At 40.3% G+C, this 11758-nt stretch overlaps 1 protein-coding gene across 1 annotated transcript; it reads left to right on the forward strand.

Annotated features, from left to right (window-relative positions):
- The first annotated feature begins 989 nt into the window (after window positions 1-989).
- Window positions 990-11661, forward strand: tbc1d31 (TBC1 domain family, member 31). Its single transcript, XM_030394193.1, has 23 exons — window positions 990-1407; window positions 2271-2411; window positions 3016-3131; window positions 3244-3422; window positions 3605-3756; window positions 4291-4450; window positions 4606-4806; window positions 4918-5091; window positions 5235-5314; window positions 5434-5580; window positions 5706-5839; window positions 6155-6288; window positions 6431-6610; window positions 6707-6939; window positions 7050-7122; window positions 7252-7331; window positions 7434-7569; window positions 7902-7994; window positions 9104-9232; window positions 9400-9594; window positions 9769-9847; window positions 9930-10127; window positions 11068-11661. Exons 1-23 carry the CDS (start codon window positions 1337-1339, stop codon window positions 11220-11222), a joined length of 3240 nt encoding a protein of 1079 aa, XP_030250053.1. The 5' UTR covers window positions 990-1336; the 3' UTR covers window positions 11223-11661.
- The last annotated feature ends 97 nt before the right edge of the window (window positions 11662-11758 follow it).

Below are 11758 nucleotides of genomic sequence, written 5' to 3' on the forward strand. Positions count from 1 at the left end.
AGGTCACTGGTTTGATTCCCCTGATCTGCATTTCAAAGTGTGGTTGGGTCAGATACTGAACCCCAAACAGCTCCTGATGTGCTGGTGCTGGTGGGCACCTTGCATGGAAGCCACCGCCATCAGTGTATGTATGTATGTATGTATGAATTACTGTAAGTCACTTAGGACAAAGGCATCCAAAAAATGTCCTAAATGAAATGTCAATGTATTATATCAGCAATGTTTGACCTAGGCTGATGATGCAGTGAGTCTGAGCGAACGTTTACTTCTTTTTGTGACATAATTTTTGGTTGGTAGCTTTTTAATAGATGAACTAGTGAAGAGGATATTCAATTGGAGGAATACATGCAACTGAGTATTTATTATTATTATTATTGCATGTCCATATTTACGCAATAGGTGGATATTAATATGATGATTAGCGTTACAGCTTTTGAATTTGAAATGAACCTCCAACCATGGTAAGCCTATAAACACTGACTTTTGTATCCACCAGAAGATTGGATGATAATTACAGTCATTACAGTCACTCTGGTGACTTTTAGACAGAACATATTTTATTCATCTTTAGAGACAGAGAAGGACTTGCCATATTGAAAATCGTTATTTTTTTTTAGTGGAGGAAACATCTCAGGTCTATAGAGGATATTCAGGAGATAATAATATTGCTCTATCTGAATTAGCATTTATGTATAATGACATTAATCATGGTTTTCATCTATACTTCCTTTAAGAATTATAGTTTACAGTATGTAACACAGTTGAGATTTAATTACTCAGAGCAAACCAACAAAAAACAAACAAACAACAAAACAAAAAACTATGTATAAATAGAGTGGTAATATTGTAATAAAATAATATTTGCCTTTGCTTCTCAGAGATGTTAGTAATGAAATGAAACAAGGTACGGTTTGGTTTAGTTACTCTCTTAGTCGTATTTGAACTACAACTCCCATGATGCACCCTTCTATTTACCATTTACGTCAACTTTGAGCGACAAAATAACCGTCCTCAAAACAAACTCCCAAAAAGTCTTCTGAAGCCGAAGTTGACGATAACTGTTCGCGTAGTTCGTGGAGCTTAACTGCCGAACTGATTTACATTGAATGGTGCTGAGCTTCACGTCGTCTAAGATCGTGACTTTAAATTAAATAAACTGAATGTTGCTCTTTCAAATTTCGCGCTGTTTGCTCCGCCTGTGAAAAGAGATTAGTCGGTTAGCCCGTTAGCTAGCCATGCTACTGCAAATTGGGGCAGCAACAGTAAGTTAGCGTTAAGTAAGGGAGATATTCTTCTTTCCCATATTTATAACGAGTATCTTACAGACGTCTTTAAAATGGAGGTGACTGACATCGGAAACAAAGAAGAAGGGAAAGTCTGGCATCGAAAACCAACACCAGGAAAGGGGTAGGTCTGAAATAGCCTAATGATGCTTAATTAGGTCTACTGTAGGTGTGCCTGATGGTGACAGACTTAGGTCGATTATTTTGCAGGACTTCTCCCTGACATATACCTCATCCACATAACAGTACAAGGAGTCTAACTGCTTCCTATTTAGTTATGCTCAGTCACACTTGTTGCACTCCTGTTACATGTTACATACACTTGAATTGCAAACAATATATATAACTATATAGGCTAAAGCATTTTACTCACAACGGATGCCACAAAGATTTTCTTTAGTCGTTGTTCTTTTTGGCTATCCTAAATTCCACTTAGAGTAAAGGTGTAACTGATTATGTTTAAGTTGGAGGATGAAGATGGAAAATATCAAAGCTCTATAAAGATATATTCCTTATTGTAAGCATCCTCTTTGATAACCACTTGTCAAGAAGGGAGCTATAAGTGTATAGGCTAAGACTAGAGTCTTGGTCAATTTTGACTAAATTAAAAATCAAGATTGAATGTATCCAGGTCAGAACCTGGTTATCACGGACACTATATTCAGTGTGACTGTCAGTGTTTTCGTGTAGTGTTCAATCTAATCTAATATGTAGGTGATTAATTAAATGCATTTTAAACCTATAACCAATGTGACCAATATAATCTTGCCCTGAAAATTACATGTTTTTCTTTATTTTATTAAGTAAGTGTTTTTGACAATGTCACAAGCTATTGCAGGAGAATAGCATTTAACTGCTGTTTTTTTTTCTGTGTGTATTCTGACCACTAGAGAGCAGCCATGATTCACAGAAATGTGTTGGTTTTACTCTGAATGCTTTCAGATTTAGTGTGTTTCCCCTTTAATGTGTGTTGTTTGTCTTCCTCAGTGTGTTGGTGACGGTGGTCCGCACTGCTCAGCAGGCCAAGACGGTGCGTTTCCTCCATGTGGCCTTTGACACCACAGGAGACACCTTCCTGGCAGGGGATCACCATGGCAACATCTATGTGTTTGACATCAGTAGAAACAGGTCTGACTATGCTCAAAAGCCCCCACAATAATTAAATTGGATTTAGTGTTTGTTAACACATCATATTTATTATTATTATTATTAGAATTATGTGGTCCATGATATCTGTGATATTCACAGATGTCATGGACCACTTACTAAACCTTATAATTTGTGTCATAGAATGTTTTCTATTTAAGATTAAGATTAAGATGTTCCCTTACTGATCCCCCTTGGGAGTAATTTGCAGGTAACACAGCAGTACAGAGCGAAATTAGTAGCAGCACTCAAAAATAGAGACAATAATAGAGAGATATTGGAAAGAATAAAATAACAATTTGAATAAAAAATAAAATTAAAAACTATTAGAATAAAGATAAACATGCTATACGACTAACTGTCCTTGTATTTAGGGCAGAAGAAGAAGATGGAAAAACACTACACACTCTTGTCTTGTTCCCATTTTTCTTTTCTTTTTTAATCTACAAGTACCCGACTGTGTATCTATCATAAATTTTACCCTTGAGTAGAGTGGAACAAGACATTGAAGTGAGCATACACTCAAACTAAGCATACTTCACATTTCTCGTGTCTCGTGTTTGTCATTGCTTCTTTCTCGGTGCAGATTTCGTTTAGTGCAGAAGACGGGACAGGCCTGCACTGCTCTGGCTTTCAGCCTCCGCAGGACCACAGAGTTCCTTGTAGCTCTGGCTGACAACACCATCAAGTGCTTTGACAAAGGTAGGATGGAAACATCCACACACTTAGGTCTTTTAATAATTTCATGAATGTACTCTGTTTTTTCGCACAGGTTTATTTTTAATGAATTTTCACTTGGTATTTTTTCTTTAAGACACAAAGCAGTTGGTCAGTTGGATGCGAGGTCACGAGGGAGCAGTTTCATCCATCTCTGTCCACAGCTCTGGTCGCTACGCCATCAGCACATCATTGGACACGGCTCAGCTCTGGGATCTGGACACCTTCCAGAGGAAGAGGAAGCTCAACATCAAACAGTCTGTTGGCATTCAGAGGGTAAATATACAGATTTAGCAAATGAAAACATTTACAAATGGTAGTTTAAACACTTCATGAAGATAATCACATGTCCAAGGATTGTGTTGTTTTGTCAAATTAGGAGTTGGTAATTGGTTAATTGTAAGATGTTAATACTACATGCCAGGCAAATTTATAGCTCCCTGTTGTTTGTGTTGCAGGTGTTTTTCCTGCCTCTCAGTAACACCATCCTCAGCTGTTTCAGTGATGACTCCATCTTTGCTTGGGAGAGCGACACACTGTTCTGCAAATATCAGCTCCCGGTCCCCGACTGCGGACCCAAAATCTCCTACAAGGCCTTCGCTGTCACACGGTGTGTCTCTCACATCACAACCGCTAACTAGCTCATGGATTATGTAGCTTTTCAGTATAACTGACTACATTTTTCCCCTTGCTTAGCCCCTAGATACTGTACTGGCTACCAGTAAGATTATAATTGATTTTAAGATTTTACCAACTTCTTTTATAGCACAGAAAGGCTACAAGCTGTATTGCTGATCTTTTAGCTCTTGAGCTCTATTAAGGTGCCCCTACTTTGGAATGACCTGTCTGAGGAAATTAGGCAAGCAAAATCAGTTTCATCACTTTAATCCCTTTCTATATAGATAGGCTTTTTATGTGAATCACTTCCTCTGCACTGCTGTTTGTCATTGTATTTCCCGTTAATGGCTTGCTTGACCTTTTACTTCAATATTTTAAAGGAATAAGTCTTTTGGCACACACATTTTTGATCTCTTCGTAATTGTATCTATTTGTTTACTTGTTTTTAGTTTAAAAATTAAAGTGAAAGTAAATGGGAATCAGAAGACTACATAAAAACACTGATATACCTGACTTGTGTTGGCAGTGATGGTAAGAGCCTTGCTGCTGGTGGGCGCTCCAACCTGCTCCACCTGTGGTGTCTGGACAGCAGACAGCTGGTCAGGGTGATTCAGATGCCCACCCAGGTCCGAACCGTGCGACAGCTGGAATTTCTGCCTGACAGCTTTGATGGAGGAGCCAGCCAGGTACACAGACAACAGAGCGCCTCTCTCACCTCCTCTTTCTCCTGCTGTGGATTTTGTTTGTTTCCGTTTCAGAGTGTCTGTACATTTATTTAACATGTTCATGTTTCTCCATGCTTAGCTTGTCCGTCCTTTGTATTATTTTCTCTTCTGTTTAGACGCTTGGTGTACTGAGCCAGGACGGCATGATGCGCTTCATCAACATTCACACCTGCAAGCTGCTCTTCCACATGGGTTCCCATGACAACGCGATCACCACAGTGGCGGTCAGCCCCAACGGCCGACATGTTGCGGCCATCATGGATAACGGCAGTATCAACGTCTACAGCGTTCAGAGTCTCACCCAGGAGTTAAACAAGGTGACAGTCAGCTTGATAACATTCTAATGATATACGCAGGGCTAGAGTTGATTTGTTGCTGATCAGATGTTGCTCTATATGTGTGTATTTATTTTCTGCATGTGTGCCCAGCCTCCTCCCTCCCAGGTGGCAGTAGTATCTGGTGGTGATGCCGATCAGGAATTGTCTAACCTGAAGGTCAAAGTCAGGTCAGAGGTGGTTCAGAGACCAGCTAAGAGCTCAGGGAGGCGGACACAGGTGAAGATACTCAGACCCCCCGCTGGGTCTACAGCTGAGGATAAAGAGGTGCGAATAACACTCGTCCTAACATGCACTTCTTAAAATTTCATTTCCTTTTGTTGAGTGACATAAAGCTTTTTTTATTTATTTAATTTTTCCATCAAACTTTGTAATTTAATAGAGTGTTGTGGTTTTGTGTCTGTCATTAGAATGAACTGCCTGCTGGTCTGAATAAGAAGAGACTGGTGGCTCTGCTCAAGGCGTTTGGAGAGTATCCTGCTAAATACAGGTAAAGATTACTTTCATCATAAGAAGATCCATTCATGTATCTGATGACATGCATGCCAACATTGTCATGCTCATGTATTTGTAAGATTTACATGATTACTCTGTGTGTCCGTGTTGCAGGATGTTTGTATGGCGGTCTTTGCTGTGTCTCCCAGAGAACCACGCGTCATACAGCAGCCTGACTGACAAAGGACTGCATTCAGCCTACCTCACTCTGCATGATAAATATCCAATCAAAAGTCACAAGCTGCAGAGGGGACTGCAGAGGTACCCATGATGGTCATAAGTACAATAATTGAAATAAACAATAATCAATTCAACCTTTTTTCTTTTTTCAATCCATTTTAAAATCACATGATTTTTTCAATGATTTTTCTTTTCTTCTTCCGCAGGGTTTTGTCTGCCTTAGCTCACTGGGCAGCCATCTTTGGGGAGGTGGAGTACCTTCCCCTGATAGCCTTCCCTTTCGTCAAGCTCTTCCAGAACAACCCAATGCTCTGCTTCGAGGTGGTGGCCACTGTCATAGGTATTTAATTGTTGTGAATATGTATGAAGAGCAATTTTCTCAGAAAACACAAAAATATGAATATTAAGGGTTTTCTGCACAGCTGTTATCACAGCATTGCTTCATTTAAGCTTTACAGTATTTTGAGCTACATCTTCAAGTCCTCTGCCTTTAATTACTGCAGGATTTGTGTAGAGATTCACACTGCTACATTAATAAGGTACGACCAAACAACACTACTTCTCAGTGTTAGCAAGCCAAGGTTGAAGACTCTGTTTACTAGGCATCAAAATGTCTTCAGGCAAAGTCAAGTCTGTTGTTTGTTTGTTTGTTTAGTGAATTGGTGTCAGCACTGGTTCGAGTACTTCCCCAACCCTCCTCTGAACATCCTGAGCATGGCAGAGAACGTTCTGGCCCATCACGACAAGGAACTGCTGCAACACCTGGTGGACTGTGGCATCACCTCACAGGTAACCACAACCATCCACAGCTAAACACAATGGACAGAAAAGGGTGCACGAGTTGTCCAACAGGCTGTCCAGGAACACCCATGTGACCACATGTCTCTGCCCTGTTTACATTCACACATTTTATTGTGTGTATCTGTTATAGCTGTATGTGTGGCCCCTGCTGGAGACGTTGTTCTCAGAGGTTTTGACTCGTGATGAGTGGCTCCGAGTCTTTGACTCGATCTTCTCCAACCATCCTTCATTCCTGCTCATGGCCTGCGTGGCCTACATCATCTGCTGCCGCGAGCCTCTCCTTCTGTGCTCCCAGAAACAGGACTTTGAGGTAACCGATATGCCCTCGCTTCTAAAGATAAAATCAGCCCCATAGTCAGTCAGTTTTTTCTCGTCTGTAAAATCCTCTGTCATCGTTTCCTCTCAGTATTTCTTCCACCACCGTAACAACCTGGATGTCACTGCCATGATAAAGGAGGCCTACCGGCTCATGGGCAGCACACCAGCCGACATCCATCCCAGGACTATGCTTTCTGACTTTACACCGCTGACCAAAGACCAGTACCCCGTGTTTAACCAATACCCAGAATTCATTGTGGAATACCAGAGTCGGGAGAGGGAGAAGATACGACTGCAGGAGATGGAGTATCTCCGCGAGAGGTGAGAAAATGCATGTTTAATTAACTAAATGAATGTACAGTTGTACACTTCAGAGTCTGTAGTCAGAAAATATGCAACAGATGATGTGTATAAATGTTTTGTCTCATCAGGCAGGAGGTGTCAGCCCTACGTGCAGATTTTGTACGTCGACAAGCTGAAGAGGAGGCTTGCTATGCACAACAGGTATCCACAGTTCTTCAAAATTAATTTTAGGCACAGCATTATTATTATTAATTATTAATCAGCATATGAAATGCAACCTATGGATGGAAATGAAGTGAAGTGAATCGTAGGACTTTGATTTGAATGCAGGAGCTGCTGCAGAAGGCAGAGGAACAGCGCAGAAACATCCTGGCACAAGAAGAGGAAAAACTAACACAGCAGAGGGCAAAGTAAAAAGACACTTCATACCTCCAGAGTTGAGCCATGAGGAACAAATAAAAAAAGATGGTGTAGAGCAGAACTGGTTGTTGACACTGCTCCATCCTCTGCAGGTTGGCAGCCATGAAGAGAGAGCTGAAGGTGAAGGAGATACAGCTGCTGGATGCAACCAGAAGCCGTTTCTTCAAAAACCAGCAGGACCTGAAGGCCTCGCAGATCCAAGAACTTGAGCAGGAGATCAGCAGGAAGGTAACCACGACCTGATGACATTTTTATAGAAAGGAGTGATGTCTTGTCATTTAGGTTTTTTCCAAAGAACTGTGTTTTTATACTTAAAAGCAAATCACTGTTTTTTACGCAGAATTTAAAAAAAATAACTAAAACTAGATTGCATGTGTTTTCAGGACCGAAGAGTGTCTGTTTTTTTATATAATTTTGAGGGGGGGGGGGGTTGGTTTCTCACAGATCAGCCCTTCTAGTCTCAGTTAATCATGATTAATGTGCTTTTTTTTGTCTGTCATTGACTTAATAATTTTATGATATGGTACTTATCTAACAATAACCTTTATGTTGTACTACAGATGGATCTGCGGGAGCGAGAAACAGCTGCAGCAGTTCAGGATCTAGAAGTCAGACAGATGGAGCTGGAGGCTCAGAGGAAGCGGCTTGAACAGGTGAGGAGAATGTTGCATTTAACCTTCCTTCCTCTCTCCCAGCTGCCTCTTTTGTCTCCTCCTGTGACATGTTCCCCCTCCCAAACATAGAACACATTTCACTTTTGAAATACCTGGAGGAAGGTTCCCACTTCTTTTTCACTGGATATGATATCGATCACTGGTTCCCAACCTGATGGTCCCAACACCAACCAGGCGTCACCAAAGCTTCACCTTGAGGTTGTGAGGCCTTCTTGATTTTAAGAGGTTTTTTTTTACAAAATAGATATACAGTAGACTAATTGCCTAGCATTTTATTCAGTTCAGTTCAGAAAACTAAATACATTTTGTATTTATTTATTTATTTATTTTTATCATTCAAGATATCAACTAAAAACATCTAATAGGATCAGGGCAACGTGAGCTGAACAGAAGCCAAATTATCAGTGTCTTCACTCTCTCTGGTAAATAGGCTAGTTCTACATTAGGAAAATACACACTTAAAACAGCTAAAGAGCTAACTGAACAACAGTCAAATGTCAGTGAGAAACAAACACAGGCTATCTCAAAAAAAGCCTATAAAATATGTATGATTGTTAAATATAATAAAATACACAACACAGATAGACAAAAATAACAGGAACATTTTTGTCTGATGCAATATTCACAGGAACTAGTCTGCTCAGATTACATCCAAATCGCTAGTTTTACACAAACTTCCTGCAGTTATTATGATCACTATTTGTGATAAGTGTACTTTTGATGAGTGGTTCTGTACTACTGTTATTAGATAATCCAGAGAAACATGTCACTTGGTCAGGGGATCTCAGTTTACCCAGTGATAGAAAACAGGTTCCTTAAGAAAAAAAAACAAAAGGTTAGAAATCACCAGAATAGATCACAATGTTTGACAAAAATTACAGGTCAGTCTTAAAGTTGGAGAGTCTTTGCATCACCTTGAGAAAAAATGTATTATACCCTTTAGATATAATGTTATTTAATGGATAACACATATATTCTGTACTAGGTGGCCTGCATTAAGATTCTTATGATCAGTGATTCTTATGGTTGGTAAAACAATAAATATTTTGTGACATATTTAGTTTATTTTTTCTTTGTTTTTCTTCTAGCACCTGTTGAAGGAGCAAGTGCGCATGGGACAGGAGGTTGAGAAGGAGGTGGGGATGAGGATGAGGAGGGCGGATAGAGAGCAGGGGAGCTACACAGACCTGCTACACAGCAGCCAGACAAACATGCAGGTCAGTGACACATTCCAGTGTGGCGATAATATTGACATATGTCAGCGCACAATCTCAATGGACTCGTAGTAAACCCGTCTGGCTTTACAAGAAACTATCAAAGTCACAGTCATTCAAACACTGATTTTGGCAAAGGTAACTTTCTCTCTCTACACACACACACACAGGCCCTGGAGGAGTCCCTGGCGGAGGCGTGCCAGCTGGGCCTGGAGTCAGACTGGCAGAGAGAGGTGGCGGAGCGCCTGCAGCAGGTGGATGCGGAGCAGGAGAGGAAGAGGGAGAGACTGGCAGAGCTTCACAGGCGAACCTTGGCAGAGGAGGAGAGACTGGCTGACACTGTGAGAGATGTGGCAGGAAGGAAGGTGAGAAAAACAAGAGAATGTTTGTCAACACATCAGTTTACATGACAGGCTGGCTTGTGTATGTGCAATTAGTATGACAGAAAGTATGGGCTTTTCTATTACCTTTAAAATCTGTGTCACCAAATAGCTCTTAATTCATTGTGTGAAACACCGGTACTTGTTATTAATTTGCAGTGGGATGAAGTGATGAGTGCCAGAGAACAGTTACAAGAGCAGCAGCAGCAGCAGCAGCCCCTGACTTCAGCAGACACAGGTATCACTACACATACACCAGGTTTGTGTGATCTGTCTATTATCCAGACTTGGATCTAACCTCAGTGTTTGCTTTGTAACAGACAGCCAGAGACAGACAAGGCCACTGTGTTCAACCAGAGGACTTCCTCATAGACACAGTGCCTCTGCTGCTGTCTCCGTTGGAACCAGCACCGGCGGTCCAACAGTGAGACTCAACTGCGCCACCTCTCCAAAGCAGGCAGGAACCAACATGGTGTGTCTGAACAGCAGTTCACCTTCAGAGAGCACCTCCACCAACTGTGAGTCTTTGTAGATGTGTGCTGGGATTAAAAAAGAGAAGATAAAGACAGCTTCTGTTGAGATAGTATCTAACCAAATAATATTTTAATTACTTATGAATCTGCTTATTATTTTCTCAAATAATTAGTTTGTTTTTTTTTGTTTGGCCAGTAGGCAGCAAGAGTGTAAAACCTGAAGATATTCACTTTAATGTCACATCAGAGAAGGTAGATCATGGCAGTTTGCTTGAAAATTGACTGAAATGATTAATCAATTGCGAATTTATGTTCTGTCCATCAACTTATTGTTTAATTGTTGCTGCTCGACATTATATGAGCATCATTATCAATAGTATTTATTAGGGGTGTGCCAAAATATCGATACTACGATATATCGCGATATTTCGTCTTGAGGTACGTTATCTATACACTGGTGCCAAATATTGATATTTAAAATTGTTAAAAAAAATTTTTTTTTTTTTTTTTTTTTTTTTGGCCCACCACCACCACCCCTCTTAGGAGGACAGCTTTATCTTTATTTAAACATAGGTATACAACCAAATAAAATTTTGAAAAATGGTTTAAGTAGCTCTGAAACCCACACATATAGATATTTAATGACAGTTGTAGTCAGTGTGTGAGAAGAGACACTGTGCAATATACTCTTTGTTTACTTGGCTGTCATTCATGTGAATTTGATTGACAATGTTTTGTAATTCCTGTGAAATGGATTCAGTGCAGTCAATAAACCTGAATTTCTTCAGTGACACAGATATCGTGATGTATCGTGGATGAAATTCCTTGCAATATATCGATTATCGCAGAATCGCTGTATCGTGATATTATCGTTATCGTGGGCAAAATATCGTGATAGTATTGTATCGCGAGGTACCTGGTGATACCCAGCCCTAGTATTTATCTAATTTATTTTCCTGTGTCCTCCTTTTTTTTTTTCTGTCAGTTTCTCTGGACCGAGGCCGAGCCCAGCTAGACAGCAGCGAAAGAGAACTGCTGAAGGAAATCCGAGAACTGAGGCAGAAGCTGGCGGCCAGAGCCAAAGAGGGCAGCTCTGCGTCCTCACAGTCTGTCCACACACTGCCCTCTGTCTCTCAGTGACCACAGCTCCGTCTTCAGTGTCAGAAAAACATCTTTCATCCCTGGCGAGCCAGAACCACAGACAACAGTGACTCAGACTGGGGGGCATTTTATTTTATCCGTCTTGTCTTTTATTTTTTTCAAGTAGCTGATCATTAACTATAAATTCTTAATGCAACCAGAATCAAAGTAATTAACTGTACAACATCAACTGCTATCTCCAAAAAAAACCAAAACATTTCCTTTAATGCTTGGATGAGTTCTCTAATGACATTCCTCCAAGTATTCCCCCTCTGAATTTGTTATCAAACCACCTTCCACTTAATGTTCAGTTGTATATATTCATGTTTTTTTTTTAAACATTTGCAATGCTGCTCCAGTTAGATTTTTTCTTTGAATTCATTTTGTAGTATTTGTCTTATTTAAAACCAGTTTTGTATAAAATGTTTTTTAAAAATCATGATTTTTATCTTGTGTTTGATTGTGCCTTTTAAGAAACACATGCCCTACCTTAGCTTTTACATGCCATTGTCGTTAAGGAACAGTTGAGTGATTGA

This window comes from Sparus aurata, chromosome 17 (genome assembly GCF_900880675.1).
Source record: "Sparus aurata chromosome 17, fSpaAur1.1, whole genome shotgun sequence".
Classification (NCBI taxonomy): Eukaryota; Metazoa; Chordata; class Actinopteri; order Spariformes; family Sparidae; genus Sparus; species Sparus aurata.

What these genes read in the sequence shown, in the direction of transcription:
- tbc1d31 (XM_030394193.1), top strand. Translation starts at nt 1,337, where the DNA reads ATGGAGGTGACTGACATCGGAAACAAAGAAGAAGGGAAAGTCTGGCAT. An exon ending in TTTGACATCAGTAGAAACAG is followed by an intron (nt 2,412 to 3,015) that starts GTCTGACTATGC and finishes TTCTCGGTGCAG; the next exon opens with ATTTCGTTTAGTGCAGAAGA. An exon ending in GGTGGTGGCCACTGTCATAG is followed by an intron (nt 5,840 to 6,154) that starts GTATTTAATTGT and finishes TTGTTTGTTTAG; the next exon opens with TGAATTGGTGTCAGCACTGG.